Here is a 19,865-nt window from a genome sequence, read left to right on the forward strand (position 1 = left end):
GTACAGAATAATATCCAACAAATACCCATAAATCTCTTCATGATGGTGTTGGATGAGCAACACTGGGAAGATTGGCATGCTGCTTTTGAAATGCCATGGGGTGTTTAATGCCCATCCGAGAGGGCAAACCAACCCTGAGGTTAATGTCTCCTTTGAAAGGTGATGGTATTCAGAACTGCAGTGAAATATCAGCCTGGATATTTGTTCTGCTTCCCAAACCTGGGTTTGTGCTGTACAGCATGGAAAAGGCCCTTTTGGCCCATACACGTCCAAGCTAACTTGTGATCAAATTTTTCCAAACCACTTTGTTGAGTGGAATCTAATACCAGGCTTGAGTGACTGTCACTCAGATTTTCTGAACAAATCAAATATAATTAGTCATGTCGGAATTGCTAATTTTCCAGATAGGGATGGTGGGAAATGCATCGGAAAACACTGACCTATTATTCAACACTCATCTTTCCACCTGTCGCTGTCTTTCAATCTTATCGCTGTTACCACTTTAATCTGTTTGAAATCTAAACTGTGCATGAATATTCAGTGGAGGCTGAGCCTTGTTCAAGTGGCTTGTCTTTCTTTTGGCTCCAGCAGAGATCCATAGGGACTTTCCAGATTGAACATGGTTTAATTTTATGCTTGTACATGCTTATCAACAGGAAGTGGTTTATTTACATATAAGGGACCTGGACAGATTTCAAAATGTGACACATAATTTGAGCAAGAGAATGATTAAAGTCTGCTTCCTCAGAGGTTTGTTTTCAGGAACATGATCTTTCTGTTTCTTGATTGCAAATCTACAACTTTCTAATGAGCTGCCCCGAAGGTGAGCATTTGTTGCATGTTAATCTTTTAACTTCTCCGAGTCTGGGAGTGATGGAGGGTCACTAATGAAATTTCAGTGAGTCAAATGGTTATATTTAACTTGCTGAGTTCTTCCACTGTGTGAGTGTCAAGTGAATTCCCAATGTTGCTGGAGGGTGGGATAAATCAGATAGTGGTCCAAATGCACAGTAGGTCAGGCAGTACTGGTGGAAAAAGAAGCAGAGTTAATGTTTTGAGTTGAAGCCCCTTGGCTCTGAAAATCAACTTTGTGTTTCCTTCTCCTCAGATGCTGCCTGATCTGCTGAGTCTTTTTGGCATTTTTTTGGTTTCATTTCAGATTTCGAGCATCTGATTGGTCTTCTGAATTTTGTTTTCATCAAGATGTCAAGTCAGAAGATGAGGTGATGGAAACTACTGAGGGAGTTAAAGTGGCAGTGACGGTGGAGCGTGAAAGTAGTTGACTATTAAACAAATTCCTCTGGACCAATGAGCCTGAGGTTGATGGAATTTGTAGGGTGTCTGGCGCCATCATCTGGGCAAGGATTTCAATTGTCCTGAAATCATTTTTATATTGTTGTCACAGGTGTTACTGTATGCTGTAAACTGAGGGGTAAGGTTATGGTGTATTATGGAAAGGTTGGGAGGAAGAAGAAATAGATGTGGTAGTGATCTGTCTCTAAAGCTTGGAAGGTACTGTACATTTTGAAAGGACTCCTGCAGTCATCGTTGTGTTCTGAATTATCTTTGGGGATATACAACATGAATTTCTTTTTGTTATGAAATCATCCAGTTTTGACTCCCTCAGTGGGTCTTGCTGGACTTGGGCTAGTGTTGCAGATCTGACGAGCAAGTTTTTCATTGTACCTGTATCTCAATTTGACTTGAAAACTCGGATAACAGAAGAGTGTCGATGATCTGAGTATCATGTGGACTCTTGTCCTGCATTCTTCCACAATATTGGTAATACTTGTCTCATTTTCATTCTCCTTGTAATAGGAAGTGAAGATTATCCGTTCCCTGATCTTGGGGGAGATGGAACGAGGTCAAACACAGTTTCAGGGTCTGTGTTTCATCACCAGGCTTCACAAGAATGAAATTATTCCCAGTGAATCCATGGCAAAACTTCGACAGGTGAGACATGGTTCCACACAAAGCCAGAGGGAGTCTTTAACCATTTTCACTACCTCTTTTCCTACAGTTTCTTCTCTCCTCCTCCGTGTGGGCTTGTGAAGTGATATTCTGAGGCATTTTGTGAACGATTTCATGTTGCTGTGAGAATAAGATGCATTCACTCATCTCTGGAGTAATTGAACAGAAAAGCCTGTTGCTCTAATCACTGGGTGGGAGTGGAGAGCTGGAGATGGGTCTGTAAATCACCGCTTCTCTTGTAAAAATGTCAGAACCTGTTATTAAAGGTGTTACAGCAGGGCAGTTAATATTTATTTAATGATCATGTTTGATTATATCTGTTGCCATGCTTTTAACAAGTAATGTGTTGTGGATAAAGGGAAGGTGGTATATCTCCTAAAAGGCAGTTGATAAGGTGTTGCATCAAAGGCTGATGTGGTAAATAAAATCTCTGCAGTATACAAATTAGGGTGGATAAAAGACTGACTGTCTAACAGGAAACAAAGAGAAGCAAAATGGGTATTTCTCCAGTTAGTAAAATTCAAGTGTGTGCCACAGGAATTGTGAAAACAACAAATGCTTACAATTCATAAATGACTTGGAAGGAGTTGCCAGAGAAACTTATTAAATTTTCTGTTGACACAAGCTGGGTAGGAAAGTTGTGAAAAGGATGCAAGGAGGCCACAAAAGAGATGAGATAGTTCAAGTGAATGCACAATGATCTAGCAAATGGAGTACAATGGGGGGAAACAGTGACATTGTCCATTTTTGCAGGGAAAAGGAAAAGGGAGAGTGGATCGAGAAGCTGAGTCCAAATGTGTGATTCACAAATGTTAGTATGTAGGTATTGCTCGTAATGGAAACTATTGAAAGCATCCTGACTGCACCCTAGGGAAGATTTCACAACCCATTTTCTCTCCCATTTAGGTGAGATTAGACCGGATGAGTAATGTGGGCAGAAGAATTGGATTGGTTGTCATGGAAAATCTTCAATGCAATATTCTGTAGTTTAACTTCTCAAGCCTTCATTTTAGCTATTGCAGTACTTCTGCTGATGTTGTTGAAACGTGACTGTTGCTCTTCCTGTGTCATCAGCACCGAATGCTTTCTCTTTCATTGCAGAAGAATCCAAGAGCGGTGCGCGTGGCAGAGGAGCAGCGAGGGCTCGAGCATTTATACATGGACGTAGTAGTGAACTACAGCAAGGCCAGTCAGCTGAGCGCCCATGTACACAATGTCTGTGCAGAGGCCACAGACGGCATCTACGCAAGAGAGAGCGACGTGAAACACTGGATAAACTCAGGTTGGTGAAATTGGTGGAAGAAGTGGGAAAGAAAGTTGAAGGAACGGCGCAGGAGAGGTTGGGCACCAGCTTTGTCCAACGTGGCTCAGACCCCTGCTGGAGTACAGCGTGCAGTTCTGGTCGCTGTGCTGTAAGAAGAATTTGATGATGTTTGAAAAGATGCAGAAGGATAGTACATTTCATTATTATGGAGAGATTGCAGAGGCTAGTTTTTATTTGGAGCACAGGAGGTTGACATGGGACTTGATTAAGGTATATAAAGTCTTTTTCTTACAGTTGTCACATGCGCATTGAAACAGTGAAATGTGGTGTTTGCGTCACTGACCAACGCAGTCCGAGATGTACAGGGAACAGCTCTCAAGTCTCGTCACACTTCCGGCGCCCATATCTTACAAACCCTAACTGTACACCTCTGGGACACGGGTGGAAACCGGAGCACCACGCGGTCATGGGAAAAACGTACAAGCTGCTTACAGACAGCAGCGGGAATTGAGCCCCAATCTTACAGTTGGCGCAATAAAGCATCACGCACACTGCTATCATGCTATCCCAGTAGCTATGAGAAATACAGATGGGGTAGACTTCAGCAATCCCCTCCCCATTTCAAGAGTGAAAGAAACAAAAGGACACAGATCTGGGGTAAGGGATGAGATGGGGGCAGCATGGTTAGCACAGTACCAGTGACCCAGGTTCAATTCCCACTGCTGTGTGTAAGGAGGTCGTACGTACTCCCCGTGACCGCGTGAGTTTCCTCCGGGTGCTCCAGTTTCCCCTCTCAGTCTGAAGACTTGCCAGTTGGTAGGTTAATTAGTCATTGTAGATTGCCCTGTGATTAAGCTAGGATTAAATTGGGGGATGCTGGGTGGCGCATCTTGAAGGGCCGGAAGAGGCTATTCTATGCTGTATCTCAATAAATAAATAAATAATAAATACTTGGAGGGGATCTTTTTCACCCAGAGAGTGCTGGGATGCAGAGCAAGAGAGAGTGGTGGGAGCTGAGTTACCGAGCACTTCAATTGCCAAGATGTAAAAGGCAAGGTGCCAAGTGCTGGGAGATGGAATGAATGTAGATGGGTGCTCACTGGTTGGTGGAGATGTGCGGCCGAATGACCTATTCCCAAGCTGTAGGACTTTCTAACTATTCCCAATGAGGCAGATGGTTCCAGTTATACTCCCAGCTTTTAAAACAAAATGTAGGGTGTATCTCTAGTCCTTGTTATCTGTGGGTTTGCCTTTTCACCCTGTTGTCACAGAGACCATCTTGAATTGTTTTTTTTTAAAATAAATATGTATGTGTACAGTTTGAGGAACCAATTGTTGCCTTTCTGAACAAGGTCATCAGTTTCATACCCTTTGGAGTCACGTGGCTCCCGGCTGGGCTCTGCTCCAGTAAAGAGCTGCCTGTATTCACAAAAGCATACCTTGTGATTTCAAAATTAGTCATTGTTTATATGTTTGAGTACATTCATTTGCTGCTAATATAATTTACTTTTAAGTATATTAATATGTTCACTTATGTTGATGCTTTTTAGAACATTCAAATTCAATTATCATTCAAACATACAGGAATACAGCCAGATAAAACAGCATTCCTCTGGGGCCGAGGGGGTGAAACATACGCAGCACAAGCACAGCACATACATTGAAGGATATCTGTCTATTTGATGGGCCTATTGGCCATTTGTTTTTCTACCTGTGGGATGTTTATGCCTTTATCCCTCTGTCCATCATGAACAACAGGGACTCGTACCGTGGCTGTGCTACATTGCTGAAGGGCAAGTTCTTCAGCCACGATAGTTTAAACGAGGCTATCTTTACTCTCCAGTAGATGTTTAACAAAGAAACTGCTCCAGTGGTATCATTTTGCTGAGGAGCAAAGGAGTTATCCCTGGTGATCTGGTAAATAAAAATGACTGAGCCATTATCATATTGTTGAACCTGGCTAAAAGGTGCCTCAGCAACAACCTCTCACTCAATGTTGGCAAGACCACAGGGATGATGATTGACTTCAGGAGGAGGAAACCAGAGGTCCATGAGCCAGTCCCCAATAGGGGGTCAGAGGTAGAGGGAGTCAGCAACTTAAAATTCCTTGGTGTTATCACTTTATAGGATCTGTCCTGGCTCCAGCATGTAAGTGTCTTTCTGAAGAAAGCACAGCCGCGCCTCTACTTCCTTAGAAGTTGCGAAGATTTGGCATGACATCTAAACTTTGACAGACTTCCATAGATCTGTGATGGAGAGTATGTTGACTGGCTGCATCACAGCCTGGTACGGAAACACTAATGCCCTTGCACAGAAAAGGCTATGAGAAGTGGTGGATATGGCCCAGTCTATCACGGGTAAAGCCCTCCCCACCATTGAGCACATCTACACAGAGTGCTGTCACAGGATAGCAGCATCCATCGTCAGGACCATGCTCTCTTCTTGCTGCTGCCATCAGGAAAAAGATACAGGAGCTTCAAGGCCTATACCCAGACATCCCACCTCTCCCGGAAGTTCCGGGAGTCTCTCGCATATTGATAGTGGCTCCTTGATGCCTGGAAATTATATACAATATCCCGCAAATCGATTTTTTTTTTGAGAGGGAGAGAGAGCGAGCATCCTGATTGGTCTCTCTTCGTGCTAAGTAGACCTATCAGTTTTCTCTGTGGGCGGGCTTTACAGTAGACCTCAAAAATAATGACAGTGTTGCTCGCTGCACTGTTTGCAACAGTGACTTTTCTATTGCCCATGGTGGGTTAAAATGTAAAAGACATGTTGAGGTGAGTTTAACAGGTGTCATTCGTTCATTAGCGTAGCTAACGTTATTTAAACTAGCTGGCTAGCTGCTAAGGAGCTACTCTATTGATGTCCTATGTGATGATGCCAGACTCCCTGTAGACTTGCTTAAAGTTGTAATAAAATAAACATTATAATGTAATATATGTACATATTTTAATGTCACATTTTCTGCATATACCCAACTTGGTTTACAGATTAGACAAAATCACTAAACAAAGTATTACATACACCCTTGGAGGTCGACCGGGGGAGGCGGGGATATGGGGTTGCGGGAGGTGGGGGTACTACCTCCCTGAAATGGTGGTGCTACCTCCCTGAAATGAGTTTTTGCAGGGTGGGATGTCTGTATACCACCAGGTTCAGGAACAGTCATTAACCCTCAACAATCAAGCTCTTGAACCAGAAGGGATAATTTCTTTCGCCCCATCTGTGAACTGTTCCCACATTCTATGGACTCTCCTTCAAAAAATCTTCATTTTTTCTTCTGAACATCTATCTATCTAAACCTATTATTTTTTTTTCTTTCTGTATTTGCTGTTAGTTTTTTTTTTGCACATTGGTTGTTGTCCATCCTTTTGAGGTGTGGTCTCGTTGGGAATCATTGATTCAATAGTGTTTCTTGTATTTACTGTGATTGCCTGTAAGAAAATGAATCTCAGGGTTGTATATAGTGAGATATATATATATATATACACACATACACACTTAGATAATAAATTTACTTTGAAATTTGAACTCAGAAATTTGATTATGAAGGCTTGCTATGTATAAATTAGTCACTGCATTTTCTACATCACAACACCCTTTCCAAATGTACTGGATAGATTGTAGAGTGCTTTGGGATGTTCTGAAAGAGACATAAGAGACGGGATTAGAAATGCACGCTCTTGCTTGGGAACCTCTAGCTGCTGATTGACTCCTAATTGAGCCAAGCACTCAGATGCTGGAGGAACTCAGCAAGTCAGGCAGCATCTGTGGAGGGAAATAAACATTTGACATCTTGGGCCAAGTCCTTCTACCAAGAATACACGTTGTGTCGAAAGGACAGGCACTTAGGCAAAGGGGTGGAGTGGATCTGTTGGTAAAAAAACAATATAAAATCAAATCATTTAGAAGAGGTGACATAGAATTGGAAGATGTATAATCCTTGCGGGGTACAGTTAAGAAACTGCAAGGATAAAAAGACCCTAATTGGAGCTATATACAGGCCTCCGAACGGCAGCCAGGATCTGGACTACAAATTACAACAGGAGATAGCAAAGTCATTTAAAAAGGTCAATGTTACGGTAGGCATGGGGGATTTAAATACGCAGGTAGATTAGGAAAATCAGGTTAGTGCTAGATACCGAGAGGGGAGCATTTGTAGAATGCCTTCAAGATGCTTTTTGAGAGCAGATCGTGGTTGAGCACACTAGCCCACTAGTGGATCAGCTATTCTGGATTGGGTGCTGTGCAATGAACCGGAATAGATTAGACAGTTTAAGGTAAAGGAACCCCTAGGAGACAGTGATTGTTAAAGATGGAATTAATTAAAATGCAATTTGAGAGGAAGAAGCTAAAATTAGATGTATCATTGTTGCAGTGGAATAAAGCAAATTACAGAGGCATAAGAGAGGAGAACAAAGATCAAAGTTAATCTAGAAGGTGCAGGATAGATGCATCCCAAAGAAGTAGTAGTATTCTAAAGGCAGGATGACACAACTGTGGCTGACAAGGAAATCAAAGCCAATGTAAAAGCCAAAGAGTGGGCATATAATAGAGCAAAAATTAGTGGGAAGTTAGAGGATTTTTAAAAACCAACAGAAGGCAACGAAAAAGTCATAAACAGGGAAAAGAGGAAATATGAAGGTAAGCTAGCCAATAATATCAAGGAGGAATCCAAATTGTTTTTCAGATATATAAAGAGTGAAAGAGAGAGTAAATATTAGACTACTGGAAAATGATACTGGAGAGGTCGTAATGGGAGTCAAGGAAATGGTGGAAGAACTGAATAAGTACTTTGCATCAGTCTTCACTGTGGAAACGTTAGCAGTATGTTGGAAGTTCGAGACTGTTGGAGGGCAGAAGTGAGGGCAGTTGCTATTACTGGGGAGAAGGTGCTTGGGAAACTGAAAGGTCTGAAGGTAGATAAGTCACCTGGACCAAGGTTCTACACCCCAGGGTTCTAAAAGAGGTAGCTGAAGAGATTGTGGAGACATTAGTAATGATCTTTCGAGAATCACTAGATTCTGGCATGGTTCTGGAGGACTGGAAAATTGCAAATGTCACTGCACTCTTCAAGAGGTGAAGGAGTCAGAAGAAAGGAAATCGTAGGCCAGTAAGCCTGACTTCGTGGTTGGGAAGATGTTGGAATCAATTGTTAAGGATGTGGTTTTGGGGTCGGCTGGTGGCACAGTGAGATCAGCGCCAGGCTCAAGAACAGAGGCTCCCGAGTTCGATCGAGTGACAGACCGCCCCCGTGCGCGCTCTCCATCCGCATTGGGTTAATGTTGAGCTCGCAACTCGGCCTCGTAAAATAATACTGCGAAATGTCTGCGAGGAGTGGCGTCCCACACAGCCTTTCGAACCGCGCCTTGTACAGCATGAAAATGCCCGACGCTGGCCTCTCGGAACTGAGTCGACGTCATCATTTGGGGTACTTGGAGGCACATAATAAAATAGGTCAAAGTCAGCATAGTTTCCTTAAGGGAAAATTTTGCCTGACAAATCCTTCGGAATTCTTTGAAGAAATAACAAGCAGGATAGACAAAGGAGAATTGGTGAATTTTGTCGTCTTGGATTTTCAGAGGGCCTTCAACAATATGCCACACATGAGGCTGCTTAGCAAACTAAGAGCCCTTGGTATACAGGAAAGATTCTTGCATGGATAAAGCATTAGCTGATTAACAGGAAGCAGAGTGGAAATAAAGGGAGCATTTTCTGACTGGCTGTCGGTGACTAATGGTGTTCCACAGGGGTCAATGTTGGGACCATTTCTTTATATGTTATATGTCAATGATTTGGATGACAGAATTGATGGCTTTGTGGCCAAGTTTGTAGACGATGCAAAGGCAAGTGGATGGGCAGATAGTGAGGAAACAGTGAGGCTGCAGAAGGACTTTGATTTAGACAGGTTAGGAGAATGGGCAAAGAAGTGGCAGATGGAATACAGTGTTGGGAAACGTATGATCATGTACTTCTGTAGAAGAAATAAAAGCCTACAATGTTTTCTAAATGGAAAGTAATTTTTTTTTTAAAATGTGTGGTTTAGAGGGACTTGGGAGGCCTCGTGCAGGATTCCCGAAAGTTTAATTTGCAAGTTGAGTCGATGGTGAGGAAGGCAAATTCAATGTTAGCATTCATTTCAAGAGAACTAGAATATAAAAGCAAAGATATAATATTGAGGCTTTATAAGGCATTGGTAAGGCCTTACTTGGAATATTGTGAGCAGTTTTGGGCCCTTTTTTGGACTCAAAGGAGATTCATGAGAATGGTTTCAGGAATGAAAGGGTTACCATATGAGGACCGATTGATGTTTCTGGGACTGTACTCTCTGTTGTTCAGAAGAATGAAGGGGGATCTAATTGAGACCTATTGAATGTTGAAAGGCTCCAATGGAGTGGATGTGGAGAGGATGTTTCCTATGGTGGGCGAGTCTAGGACCAGAGGGCAGAGCCTCAGAATAGAGGGATGTCCTTTTAGAGTGGAGATGAGGAGGAATTCCTTTAGCCAGAGTGGTGAATCTGTGGAGGCCAAGTCATTGGGTGTATTTAAGGCAGAGGTTGATGGATTCTTGAGTAATCAGGGCATGAAAGGTTACAGGGAGAAGGCAGGAGATTGGGGCTGAGAGGGAAATGGACTAGCCATGATGAAATGGCAGAACAGACTCAGTGGGCCAAATGGTCTAGTTGTGCTCCTATGGTCTTATGATCAACACTGGAAAGGACGTGTCTATAGAGGGGAATATATAGCCAACGTTTTGATCTGAGAACCTTCATCAACAATGGAAAGGAATTGGGCTGAAGCTAGAATAAGGTGGTGGGGGGGAGGGAAGGAGTACGTTTGCAGGTGATTGGTGAGACCAGGTGAAAGGGAACATGGGTGGATGTGGAAGGGAGATCAAGCCCCATCCCGCTACTACCTTCTTTAGGCTCCTGCCCCCTTCCAGTCCTGATGAAGGGACTCTGCCACTGTCTGATCCCCTCCTTAGATGCTGCCTGATGTGCTGAGTTCCTCCAGCATTTTGTGTGTTGCTCTAGATTTCCAGTATCTTCAGAATCTCTTGTGCTTATGACTCCTGGTTGATCTATTTCTGTTTTTGCTCCCTCCCACCTCCCAACACCCCCCCCCCCCCCACTCACCACACCTTCAGGTGTTGACAGTTCAATCTTTGAAGCAATCCGCGTGTCTGAAGACGTTCCACGATGCCGGGCCAGTCGGGAATGGTGGAAGGGTTGCATCTGCCGCTACTCCTTGTGTGTGGAATGGTACCCGTGCTTCCTGAAATACTGTCGGACAAAAGATGCTGCTGGCAAAACCAGTACCTACAAGTGTGGCATCAAAAGCTGCCAGAAATGTTCCCAGTTTGATTTCTATGTTCCACAGAAACAGTTGTGTTTGTGGGATGAGGACACTTAATCCCTGTCCCTCCCCACCCACTGCTCATATTTGATGGGGAGGGGTTTGGGGTAAACCTGATAACTAGTTGTGTGCCAAACATAAACTGGCAACCAGTTTCAGAGCTCTCATGTTGTGATCATTGAGGGAAGATCCCAGAGTTTCAGAATGAGTCCATGTGGGATGATGTATTTGGATTAGATTTTTTTTTCAATGTGAGGGAACAAATCCAGCTCTTGGGCACTCAGCTGAAGCTGGGGGCTGAGATTGGCGGGATTACTGGAGTTTGGAGGTTTGGGCTTTGTCTCCGGTACAAGGACTTGTTCTGTGGTAGGTCTATTTCCACATTTGGTGCATCTTTTACATTTCAAGAAAGATTTTTTTTAAATTTTTGGAGTTTGAAGAATCTTCAGAGACCCTGAATGTGTAAACTGAGCTTTATTTGTGCTTTTTGAAGGACTGCAGATTTTGGCATTGAGCCATTTTTCAGAAATTGAATTTGTTTTTCCAATAACCTTTCCACAAGGGATTGCCTTGTTTACTTTGTGGAGAGTTTGAATTAACTAATGCTATATTTTAAGAAATCTCCGTGTTCTAGGAGTTTGTTAAGTGGTGATAATTTCAATGCCCTGTTTTACCAATATTGCTGATATTTTATCCAGAACTGGCTCCTTGTTGACCACAAGAATGGTTGGCCCATTCAGCCTTTGAATGGTAGAAACCAGCGACTGGCTGCATGGACATTTTCTGAAACATTTTTCAAAGTCAAGTCAAATTTATTGTCATTTAACTATATACATGTATACCGTCAGATGCGACATTTCTCCAAACCAGGGTGTAAAGCACAGTAGTACACATAACACATAATAACTTATGAAAGTAAGGATGAAATCTACAGATGGATTATACATAAATAAACAAACTAAAGTGCATAAATTAAACATTGTAGGGTACAGAATAGCTTAACCAGTGATACTTTGCAGCCAGGGATTCAGAAGCCTAGTGGCCTGATGGATGAAACCGTTTCCCTTTCCTGGCTGTTCTTGTTTTTATGTATGGTAGTTTCTGCCTGATGGTAGAAAGTCAAAGGATGCTGAATGGATGGGTGGGATCCTTAATAGTACTAAGGGCCCCGTACATGCGGAGCTCCTGAAAAATGTCCCCAATGGATGGTAGGAGACCCCTATGATCCTCTCAACCATTCTCACTGTCCTTTTAATGAGTGGTAGTGGAAATATCCCTTTATTGGGTCAACATTAGAAGTGCACTTCATTCTGTACCTGATGTGCCTTGGATTGTTGGGTAAACTTACAACTCAAAAGATTTTCTTACCATTTCACTATAATATGACCAGTGGTTTATTAGTTTACATAAAACATACAGTGCAGTCACCCTTACTAATTCAGTGGTCAGGAATTGAATCCACAGCTATTAGAGCTTTAAATATTAACCACTAAACTACTAGTGCTGTTGCTGATGCAGTGTAGTAGTACAAGAATGTGAAGTTGATGGCTTGACCAGAATTCCAGTTATTGATCCACTGAGAACAGTCATGGAGATTATTACCCAATACAGGAGCAACCAGCAGTTTGAATAAGATGCTCCTTTGCTCTGACATTAGAAGATTGTATCCTCTTTTAATCTGCCAGAGAAGGTAAAGCTATCTCAGTACAGAGATGCAGGAAAGGAAATTCAGATTAGTACCTCCTTTCCCCAACTCAGGAGTTCCACCTAGTCTTATTATTTGATCTTCCCAAGTGAATAAATATGATCCTGTTTGCACGCCTTCCTCCTTGGACCAGCCTGTCTGTCTTGAAGCTCAAATTATTGACTGGAATAATGGAGGGGGGGGGGTCCATATTTTCACCAATTACTTAATTCATGACAGTAAATTAAATCGGTGGTCTCCATTTTGTATACCTATCTTTATTTACCGAATTCCACAAAAAGAAGGCTCCTGAGTCCAACTAAAGTAGTCTCCATCCTGTGAAATTTAGCCAAAATTTCCGGAGATTGAAGAGTGAGGTCAGATTAACAAGTACTACAGCCTTAATTTGAGATCTCCAGCATCCAAAGTTTTTTCTGTTTTCAAATTAAAGAATTTATTCATTGTAAGAAGGAAGTCAGGGAGGTGCCTGGAAGTAAAGAATATTGTCAAAGTATTGAGTTTTTAATTGATACTTTTTCTTAGGAAAATGATATAAAGTAGAAATTTAATGAGACAAAGTAACCAAAGATCCTAGCAACTGCACTGAGCTACTTTTAAACTGACACATGCACTTTCTGAGGCGAGGGTGTGTGTGCGTGCGTGTGGACAAACTAGTGAGGGTGCAGTGGAAAGAGGGTAAGCTCTTGCACACAAGCACATTCCCTTCACTACTTCAATAACCTCTTGGCTTCTAGGCATTTCACAGCAGATAACTAAATGAGAGTTCCTGGCCTAAACATTTTATATATTTTTTTAAAGTGCCAGACAGAGTATTAAACACGAGATTCCACAGATGCTGGAAACCCAGAGCAGCGTGCACAAAATGCTGGAGGAACTCAGCAGATCAAGCAGCATCTGTAGAAAAGAATAAACAGTTGATGTTTTGGGCTGAGACCCTTCATCAGGAGTACGCCGGCTGGTGGCGTAGTGGCATCAGCGCCGGACTTCGGAGCGAAGGCTCCCGAGTTCGAACCCAGCCGGCTCCCCAGGCACACTTTCCATCCGTGCTGGGTTGAGCGTCGAGCTAGCAACTCGACCTCGTAAAAAAGAAATTGCCTGCTACAGAAACATCAACAGCAAAAAGTTGATGGCCTATGCTCGCTCGTGAGTTTAAAAGGCAATTTCCTTTCCTTCCTCCATCAGTTCTGGAAAGGAAGAGGGGTGACCTTATTGAAACTTATTGACTGGTGAAAGGTCTTTATAGAGTGGATGTGGAGAGGGATGGCTTCATATGGTGGGAGCGTCTAGGACCAAAGGACACAGCCTCCGAATAGAGGGGCATCCTTCTAGAACAGATGAGGAATGTCTTCAGCTAGAGAGAGATGAATCTGGGGAATTTGTTGCCACAGGTAGCTGTGGAAGCCAAGTGTTTATGTATATTTAAGGCAGAGGTTGATAGATTCTTGATTGGTCAAGGCTTGAAGGGATATAGGGAGAAGGCAGGGGATTGGGGCTGAGAGGAAAAATTGGATCAGCCATGATGAAATGGCAGAGCAGACTCAATGGGCCTAATAGCCTAATTCTGCTCCTATATTTTATGGTCTAAGCCAGATTATTCTTGTGTGTTGCTCTTATTCTAGCTTCCTTCCCCTTCCTTTGCCATCCTGATGAAGAATTTCGGCCCAAACTCTCGATAGTATATTCCCCTGCATAGATGTTGACTTCCTCCAGCATTTTGTATGTGTTATTCCAACCAGAATATCTGTGACTTGTATGAGAATTGACGCTGGGCCTCAACTCCTTGAACCATGTCTGATACTCTACAACGGGGGTTCCCAACCTTCTAAAGGCCATGGACCAATACCATTAAGCAAGGGGGCCATGGACCCCAGGTTGGGAACCCCTGCTCTAAAACAACATGTTCCCAGGTTGTGCAGCTAAAATTATATTTTTGTTGCTCACTCTGTGCTTCTAAATGTCAATTCTGTTTGTCTTCTGGTTGGAAACAGCAAGGTGAATGTGATAACTAGTGGAGATTCATAGGAGAGATGGTGAGGCAGTGCCTCGTTTTGGTGAAACTGCCAGTTATTGAACCATTAAGTGGCCAAGACCCAGCAAGGGACAGTGTCGTTAGTCGAACCCAGTTCCCTGACCAATTGGACATGGTGACAGTTCTCCAATTCTAATTCCGCATCTTCTCTTTGGGAGATGAGTTTGGATAATCTGGTCTTGGATGCTATTGATCAACATTTTGCAAGGTCCTGAAGGAACGACACTGTTTCAAGTGAACGTTTTGTGTGTTGTAGCTGTCTCTTTGAGGGATCTTTTTAGAGTAGAAGCTGATTATATTGATGTCACTACAATCCATATTACTATTTCAGGTGTGAACGTGTTCACGATTGCCCAATTTGGGGCTTTAGAGGGTCTGAGCCAGCAACGTGTCATTAGGCCTGTGCCTGCTTTGATTGGCTACCTTTAGAGGTGATATCGTGGAGACACCAGAGCCTTGGACAAAACCTCCTGGAGGTGCCGTGGTATCAGTGAGAATATTAATGGAGTCTTGTAGGAGGGGTCGTGTGGTTCTGGGAAATTGTTAAGGGGGGTCTGCAGCATGAAAAAGCCTTCACCTAAATAACTGAAATCTCACAAAAGTGCCTTTGGTTCAGTGTTTCAGAATTCCTAACAAATTATTTTTGTATTAATGTGTTTTAAAAATAAAAGATGACTTTATTCACTGACTTTCCATGTTTTTCCTCTTCAGTATCTTGCACTCGTCATTCATTTCTTCCCTCAGATTCCCATACTCAGTCTGGAGACTGACCTGGGCTTTTATTTACTTGGAGATATAGCATCCAATTACACCCACTAATCCATACATCTTTGGACTGTGGGAGGAAACTGGAGCACGTGGAGGGGAGCCCATGTGGTCACAGGGAGAATGTACAGACTCCATACAGGCAGTATCAGCATTGAACCCAGGTCACTGGCTCTTTAATAATATATACTACTATGCTGCCCTTTGTTGATGAGGAGTTGAATGAGAAGGGTGAGTGTAGGCCGTGAGGAGGCTGCAGGGATCAATGAAGCCCGAAGCACCCAATTGAAATGTGTGCCTACAGCAGCTGAGCAGTACTGGAGGAAGATGTCACAGTACATTACTAGAGTGTTTGAAAAGTGCTTCTGTGGAACAAGGACAAGCACTGTCTGCTTTAAGTTGTGTTATTCTTCTCAGGCGGCCCCTCGTGATCAAGAATGGCTTGCTTGCACTCCATTTCTGAGGTGGCTGATGACAGAGGAAGCAGGAGCCATTCGATCCTCTTGCTGTTCAGCGAGAGCACTGTCTGATCTACAATAACACCATCTGCTTGTTCTTGCCGCACATCCCTGATTCCTTTCATCCATGAATCTATTGAATGCAAACAGTGACTGAATCGCAGCCATCAGTAGTAGAGTCCAATGCTTTGAGTAAAGTAGCTTCTCTTTCTGATGATCGTAAATGGCCTACCCTTTTTGACACTGACACACCCCACCCCCCTCTAATTCCCGACTCCTCAGCTGAGGAAAGCATCCTCCGTGTCCAAGAGATTCTGCGGATGCTGGAAATCTTGAGCAACATGCACAGAATGCTGGAAGAACTCAGCATGTCAGGCAGCATATATGGAGGACAATGAACAGTCGACATTTTGGGCCAAGACTCTTCCCAAGAATAAGAATAATCTAGCAGTTTGTGCTCCTCCCCTTCTGTCTCCTCTTCCCCCTCCCCCCACCCCTCCAAAAAAAAAATCTTATTCTGGTTTCTGCCTATTATCTTTTGTAACTTCAAAACATTAAGCTAATTCAAAGGAAGACGTGGGGAGTCTGAAAATGCAAGTGTAACATCGTCTTTACATTAAGCGAGGTGCACACGTTCACGTGGTAGCCTAACGTATGCAATTAATATAGTTTTACATATAATCGGTAATTATTTAAATGAACAAGAATGCTTAATCGAACAACATATATACAAGATTATTCAAATAATATTGAAATATTAAATACACAACACTCCTCCCTACTTAGCTATAAACTCCAACTCAATGTTGAATGAATCTCAACTATATACACAGTATACTATTTAATACAACTACTATGAGACATCCACAGCATAGTAAACTTTAAATTGTCCCATTCAGTCTGAAAGATTTCACCACTGTGAAAGCTTCCTTAATCTTTTGGGATAATATCTTGCCTGACAAGAGAAATCACTCTGCTTGGTGGGTGAGGTTTGTGACTGTGAAACAATCTCAGGTGCTGGAGTGGTTGTAGGAGTTGACTCGGAGACTGCAGGAAGTGGTTCTGACAGCTCTGGACATCTTTTCTCTCTCTGGATCTACTTCAATCCCTTTCTTCTTTTTCTTTCTCTTTATCCTTTCGCACCTTTCTCTTTCTCATTCACATTCCTTCTCTCCATCTCCTCTCCTTTTTCATCTAGTTTGTGCATCTTGATCTTGAGAAGGTACATTCAGTTAGCTGGAATATTCTCTACAGCTCCCTTTCTGATCTGATCTCACCTCTTGGTTTCCGCATCCACATCATCTGACGAATCCTGTTTTCATATCTCTATTGCCTCCTTTCTTTTTAGCCTTCCATTCATCCACCTGGGGTTTGGTCTTTGCATCTATTTTTTACAAGCAGCTTTTTTGCCTCCTACTTGAAGTTAATGCAATAACCTTAATGCACACAGAGTAGATTCTGGCTCTTTATATCCACAAAAGCCAAATGCTTGCAACTCTTTGAACTCTCTTCCAGTTTAAAACCAAACCACATTTTGCAAGTAACTGCCTGATTAACATAGCAGAAGCTTTTTCAGATACGTTGCCTACAAAATCTGTTGTAGTCAGACCAGTGCTTTTGTCACAATTCCTCTGAGCAGCATGGTCCTTCCTTAGTCCAATATGCTCTCCAACCAGAGGCACAGAAGTTGGCACCAACACCCGTTTGTCCTCTGGCAACAGTTTATGGTGTTGGGCATGGAGACAGTTGTGTCGTCATCAAGTACATTTCTTAATTCACTTCCAGTTGGCTTCATTGCAGGGGGCTATGGTATGCAAATAGTGGATGGATCTCCAATTAAGTTGATTTTGTCTCAGCTTCTCATGCACCCACAATACGCTGGAGGAACTCAGCAATTCCAACCCTTGAGGGTTCCGGGCCGAAACGTTGACTGATCGTTTCCACGGATGCTGCCCGACCTGCTGAGTTCCTCCAAGGTGTTGTGCGTGTTGCTTTGACCCCAGCATCTGCAGAGTATTTTCTGTTTACCATGCACCCACAATGCTAGTCCTTCTGTTTTTACCACATACAAGCTCAATGCAGCTTGTTGGTTGTTGTATTTCACAGTTACAAATGCCATTCCCAGAGGAGTTGTCTGTTCTCCAGTATAAGTACTTAGTTTGGATATCTGCAGGCTTCAGTTTACTACCTTTGAAATGCCATTCAAACACATTTTGTGGAATGACTGAAACAGCCGACCCAGTATCCAATTCCATTTTAATTAATTTGCCGTACACTTCTGCATAAGCCATATTGCTTGTCTCCTATTAATTTCCAAATTGTAAATCTCAAGGCTACCCAGTCCTGGTTCACTCTCATCATTATCAGATTTTTCATCAACAGCATGCAGATTAGTGGTCTTTTTGAAACTGCAAATTTTTTAAGCATTTTCTCTTCCCTATTTATTTTTGTCCGACATGCTCTTTGTATATGACCTACTTTGTTGCATTTTCTGCAAGTTTCGCCTTTAAATCTGCATTTATTTGGTGTATGTGAGCCCCTGCCACAACAGTAACACAATTTGTTCAGCCAGCCTGGTTTCAACAGTTCTTTTAAACATGAGTTCTGTTTCAATTAGGAGCCATTTTTGAATGCTTTCTTGAACAATTCCACAAACTAAACAATCTCTTAGTGTATCATTGGGTCCATTACCAAACTGATTATGCTCAGTTACTTCAATTTAGCTACGTACAGTGAAATGGACTCCCTAAAGTAATAGGGTTGTTGTCATGGGGGATTTCAACTTCCCTAATATAAACTGGTACCTTCTTAGTGCAAAGGGTTTAGATGGGCCAGGATTTAAGTTTATCCAGGAAGGTTTATTAAATCAATATGTGGAGAGAGGCTGTACTGGACCTGGTGTTGTGTAATGAACCTGTTTCAGTGGGTGAGCAGTTAGGGAACAGTGACCACAACTCCTTAACTTTCCAGATAGCTATAGACAAGGATAGGTATGGTCCTTGTGGGAGAGTTTTAAATTAGAGTAGGGCAAATTACGAGGGCATTAGACAGGAACTAAGAAGTGTTAATTGGGAACACCTTTTTTTTCTGGCAAGTCCACATCAGACGTGTGGAGAGTTTAAAGATCAATTGCACAGAGTACAGGAAAGGGTTGTTCCTGTTCGAACGGAGGACAAGAATGGAAAGATAAGAGAACCTTGGATGTACCAGAGAGGTGATGAATTTAGTTAAGAAGATAAAGGGAAAGTATGTAAAGCTTCAGAAGTTAGGATCAAACAGAGCACATGAGAGTTATAAAGAAGCCAGAAAATAATTCAAGAAGGGAATTAGGAAACTCAACAGGGGCTATGAAAAGTCCTTAGAAAGTAGGATTAAGGTGAATCCCAAGGTACTCTATACATACTTCAAGAGCAAGAGGATAACTAGGGAGAGTGTAGGACCACTGAAGGATAAAGAGGGGAATATTTGCTTGGATGTGGAGAATGTGAGTGTGGTACTTAATGAGTACTTTGCTTCAGTATTTACCAAGAAAAAGGATATGGAGGGCCAGGAGATCAGTGATGAGTGTATAAATACTTTTGGGCATTTAGAGGTCAAGGAGGAGGAAGCATTAATGTGGATAAGTCCTCAGGACCTGATGGGATTTACCGCAGGTTATTGAAGGAGGCAAAAGACGAGACCTCTAAGGTCTTGACCGGTATCTTCGTGTTCTCTCTTGGCACAGGCGAGGTCCCGGAGGACTGGCAAGTGGCTAATGTTGTACCCCTATTTAAGAAGGTAAGAAGGGAACAAGGGAAAATCCTGGGAACTATGGACCGGCGAGTCTCGTGTCAGTTGTAGGGAAATGGCTGGAGAAAATTCTTAGGGATAGGATATATGAGCATTTGGAAACCCATGGCCTAATTAGGGAGAGCCAGCACGGTTTTGTGTGGAGCAGGTTGTGTCTTACCAACTTGATTGAGTTTTTTGACAAGGTGAGGTTTTTCAGATTCTCAGTGTAAACTGGTAACACAGTGCCCTCTCTTGGTTGAAGTGCCTGTTCTTGGATCATGGATTGGTCTTGTTCAAACTCCGTCTGAAACTCCATGCCTTGCGATGGGTCACATTTTTTTCAATTCTTCCTTCTTGCCTGTCAAAGGTGGGTGTGGAATTTTCCTCGCTACATTTTGATGCAGGAGATTGTCGCTGGCCATTTGCACTCTGTAAGTGGATGCGGCAAGGAAGGAGAACTGGCCTATTGTTGCCGATCCCTCCTCGGTGCAACCCACTTCCCTGTTCCCTCATCGCTCGCCAGAGTCATATCAGAGGAGAAGA

At 42.7% G+C, this 19,865-nt stretch overlaps 1 protein-coding gene across 1 annotated transcript in view; it reads left to right on the forward strand.

Annotated features, from left to right (window-relative positions):
• Positions 1 to 15,017, forward strand: part of LOC140185064 (out at first protein homolog) — a 36,181-nt gene extending 21,164 nt beyond the window's left edge. The window contains exons 2-4 of the mRNA XM_072238302.1: positions 1,819 to 1,953; positions 3,073 to 3,253; positions 10,386 to 15,017. Of these exons, the coding sequence (XP_072094403.1) occupies positions 1,819 to 1,953; positions 3,073 to 3,253; positions 10,386 to 10,651 (582 nt within the window). The 3' untranslated portion in view covers positions 10,652 to 15,017. The remainder of the gene's footprint in view (positions 1 to 1,818; positions 1,954 to 3,072; positions 3,254 to 10,385) is intronic.
• The last annotated feature ends 4,848 nt before the right edge of the window (positions 15,018 to 19,865 follow it).

The sequence above is a fragment of the Mobula birostris genome, chromosome 20 (assembly GCF_030028105.1).
Source record: "Mobula birostris isolate sMobBir1 chromosome 20, sMobBir1.hap1, whole genome shotgun sequence".
Classification (NCBI taxonomy): Eukaryota; Metazoa; Chordata; class Chondrichthyes; order Myliobatiformes; family Myliobatidae; genus Mobula; species Mobula birostris.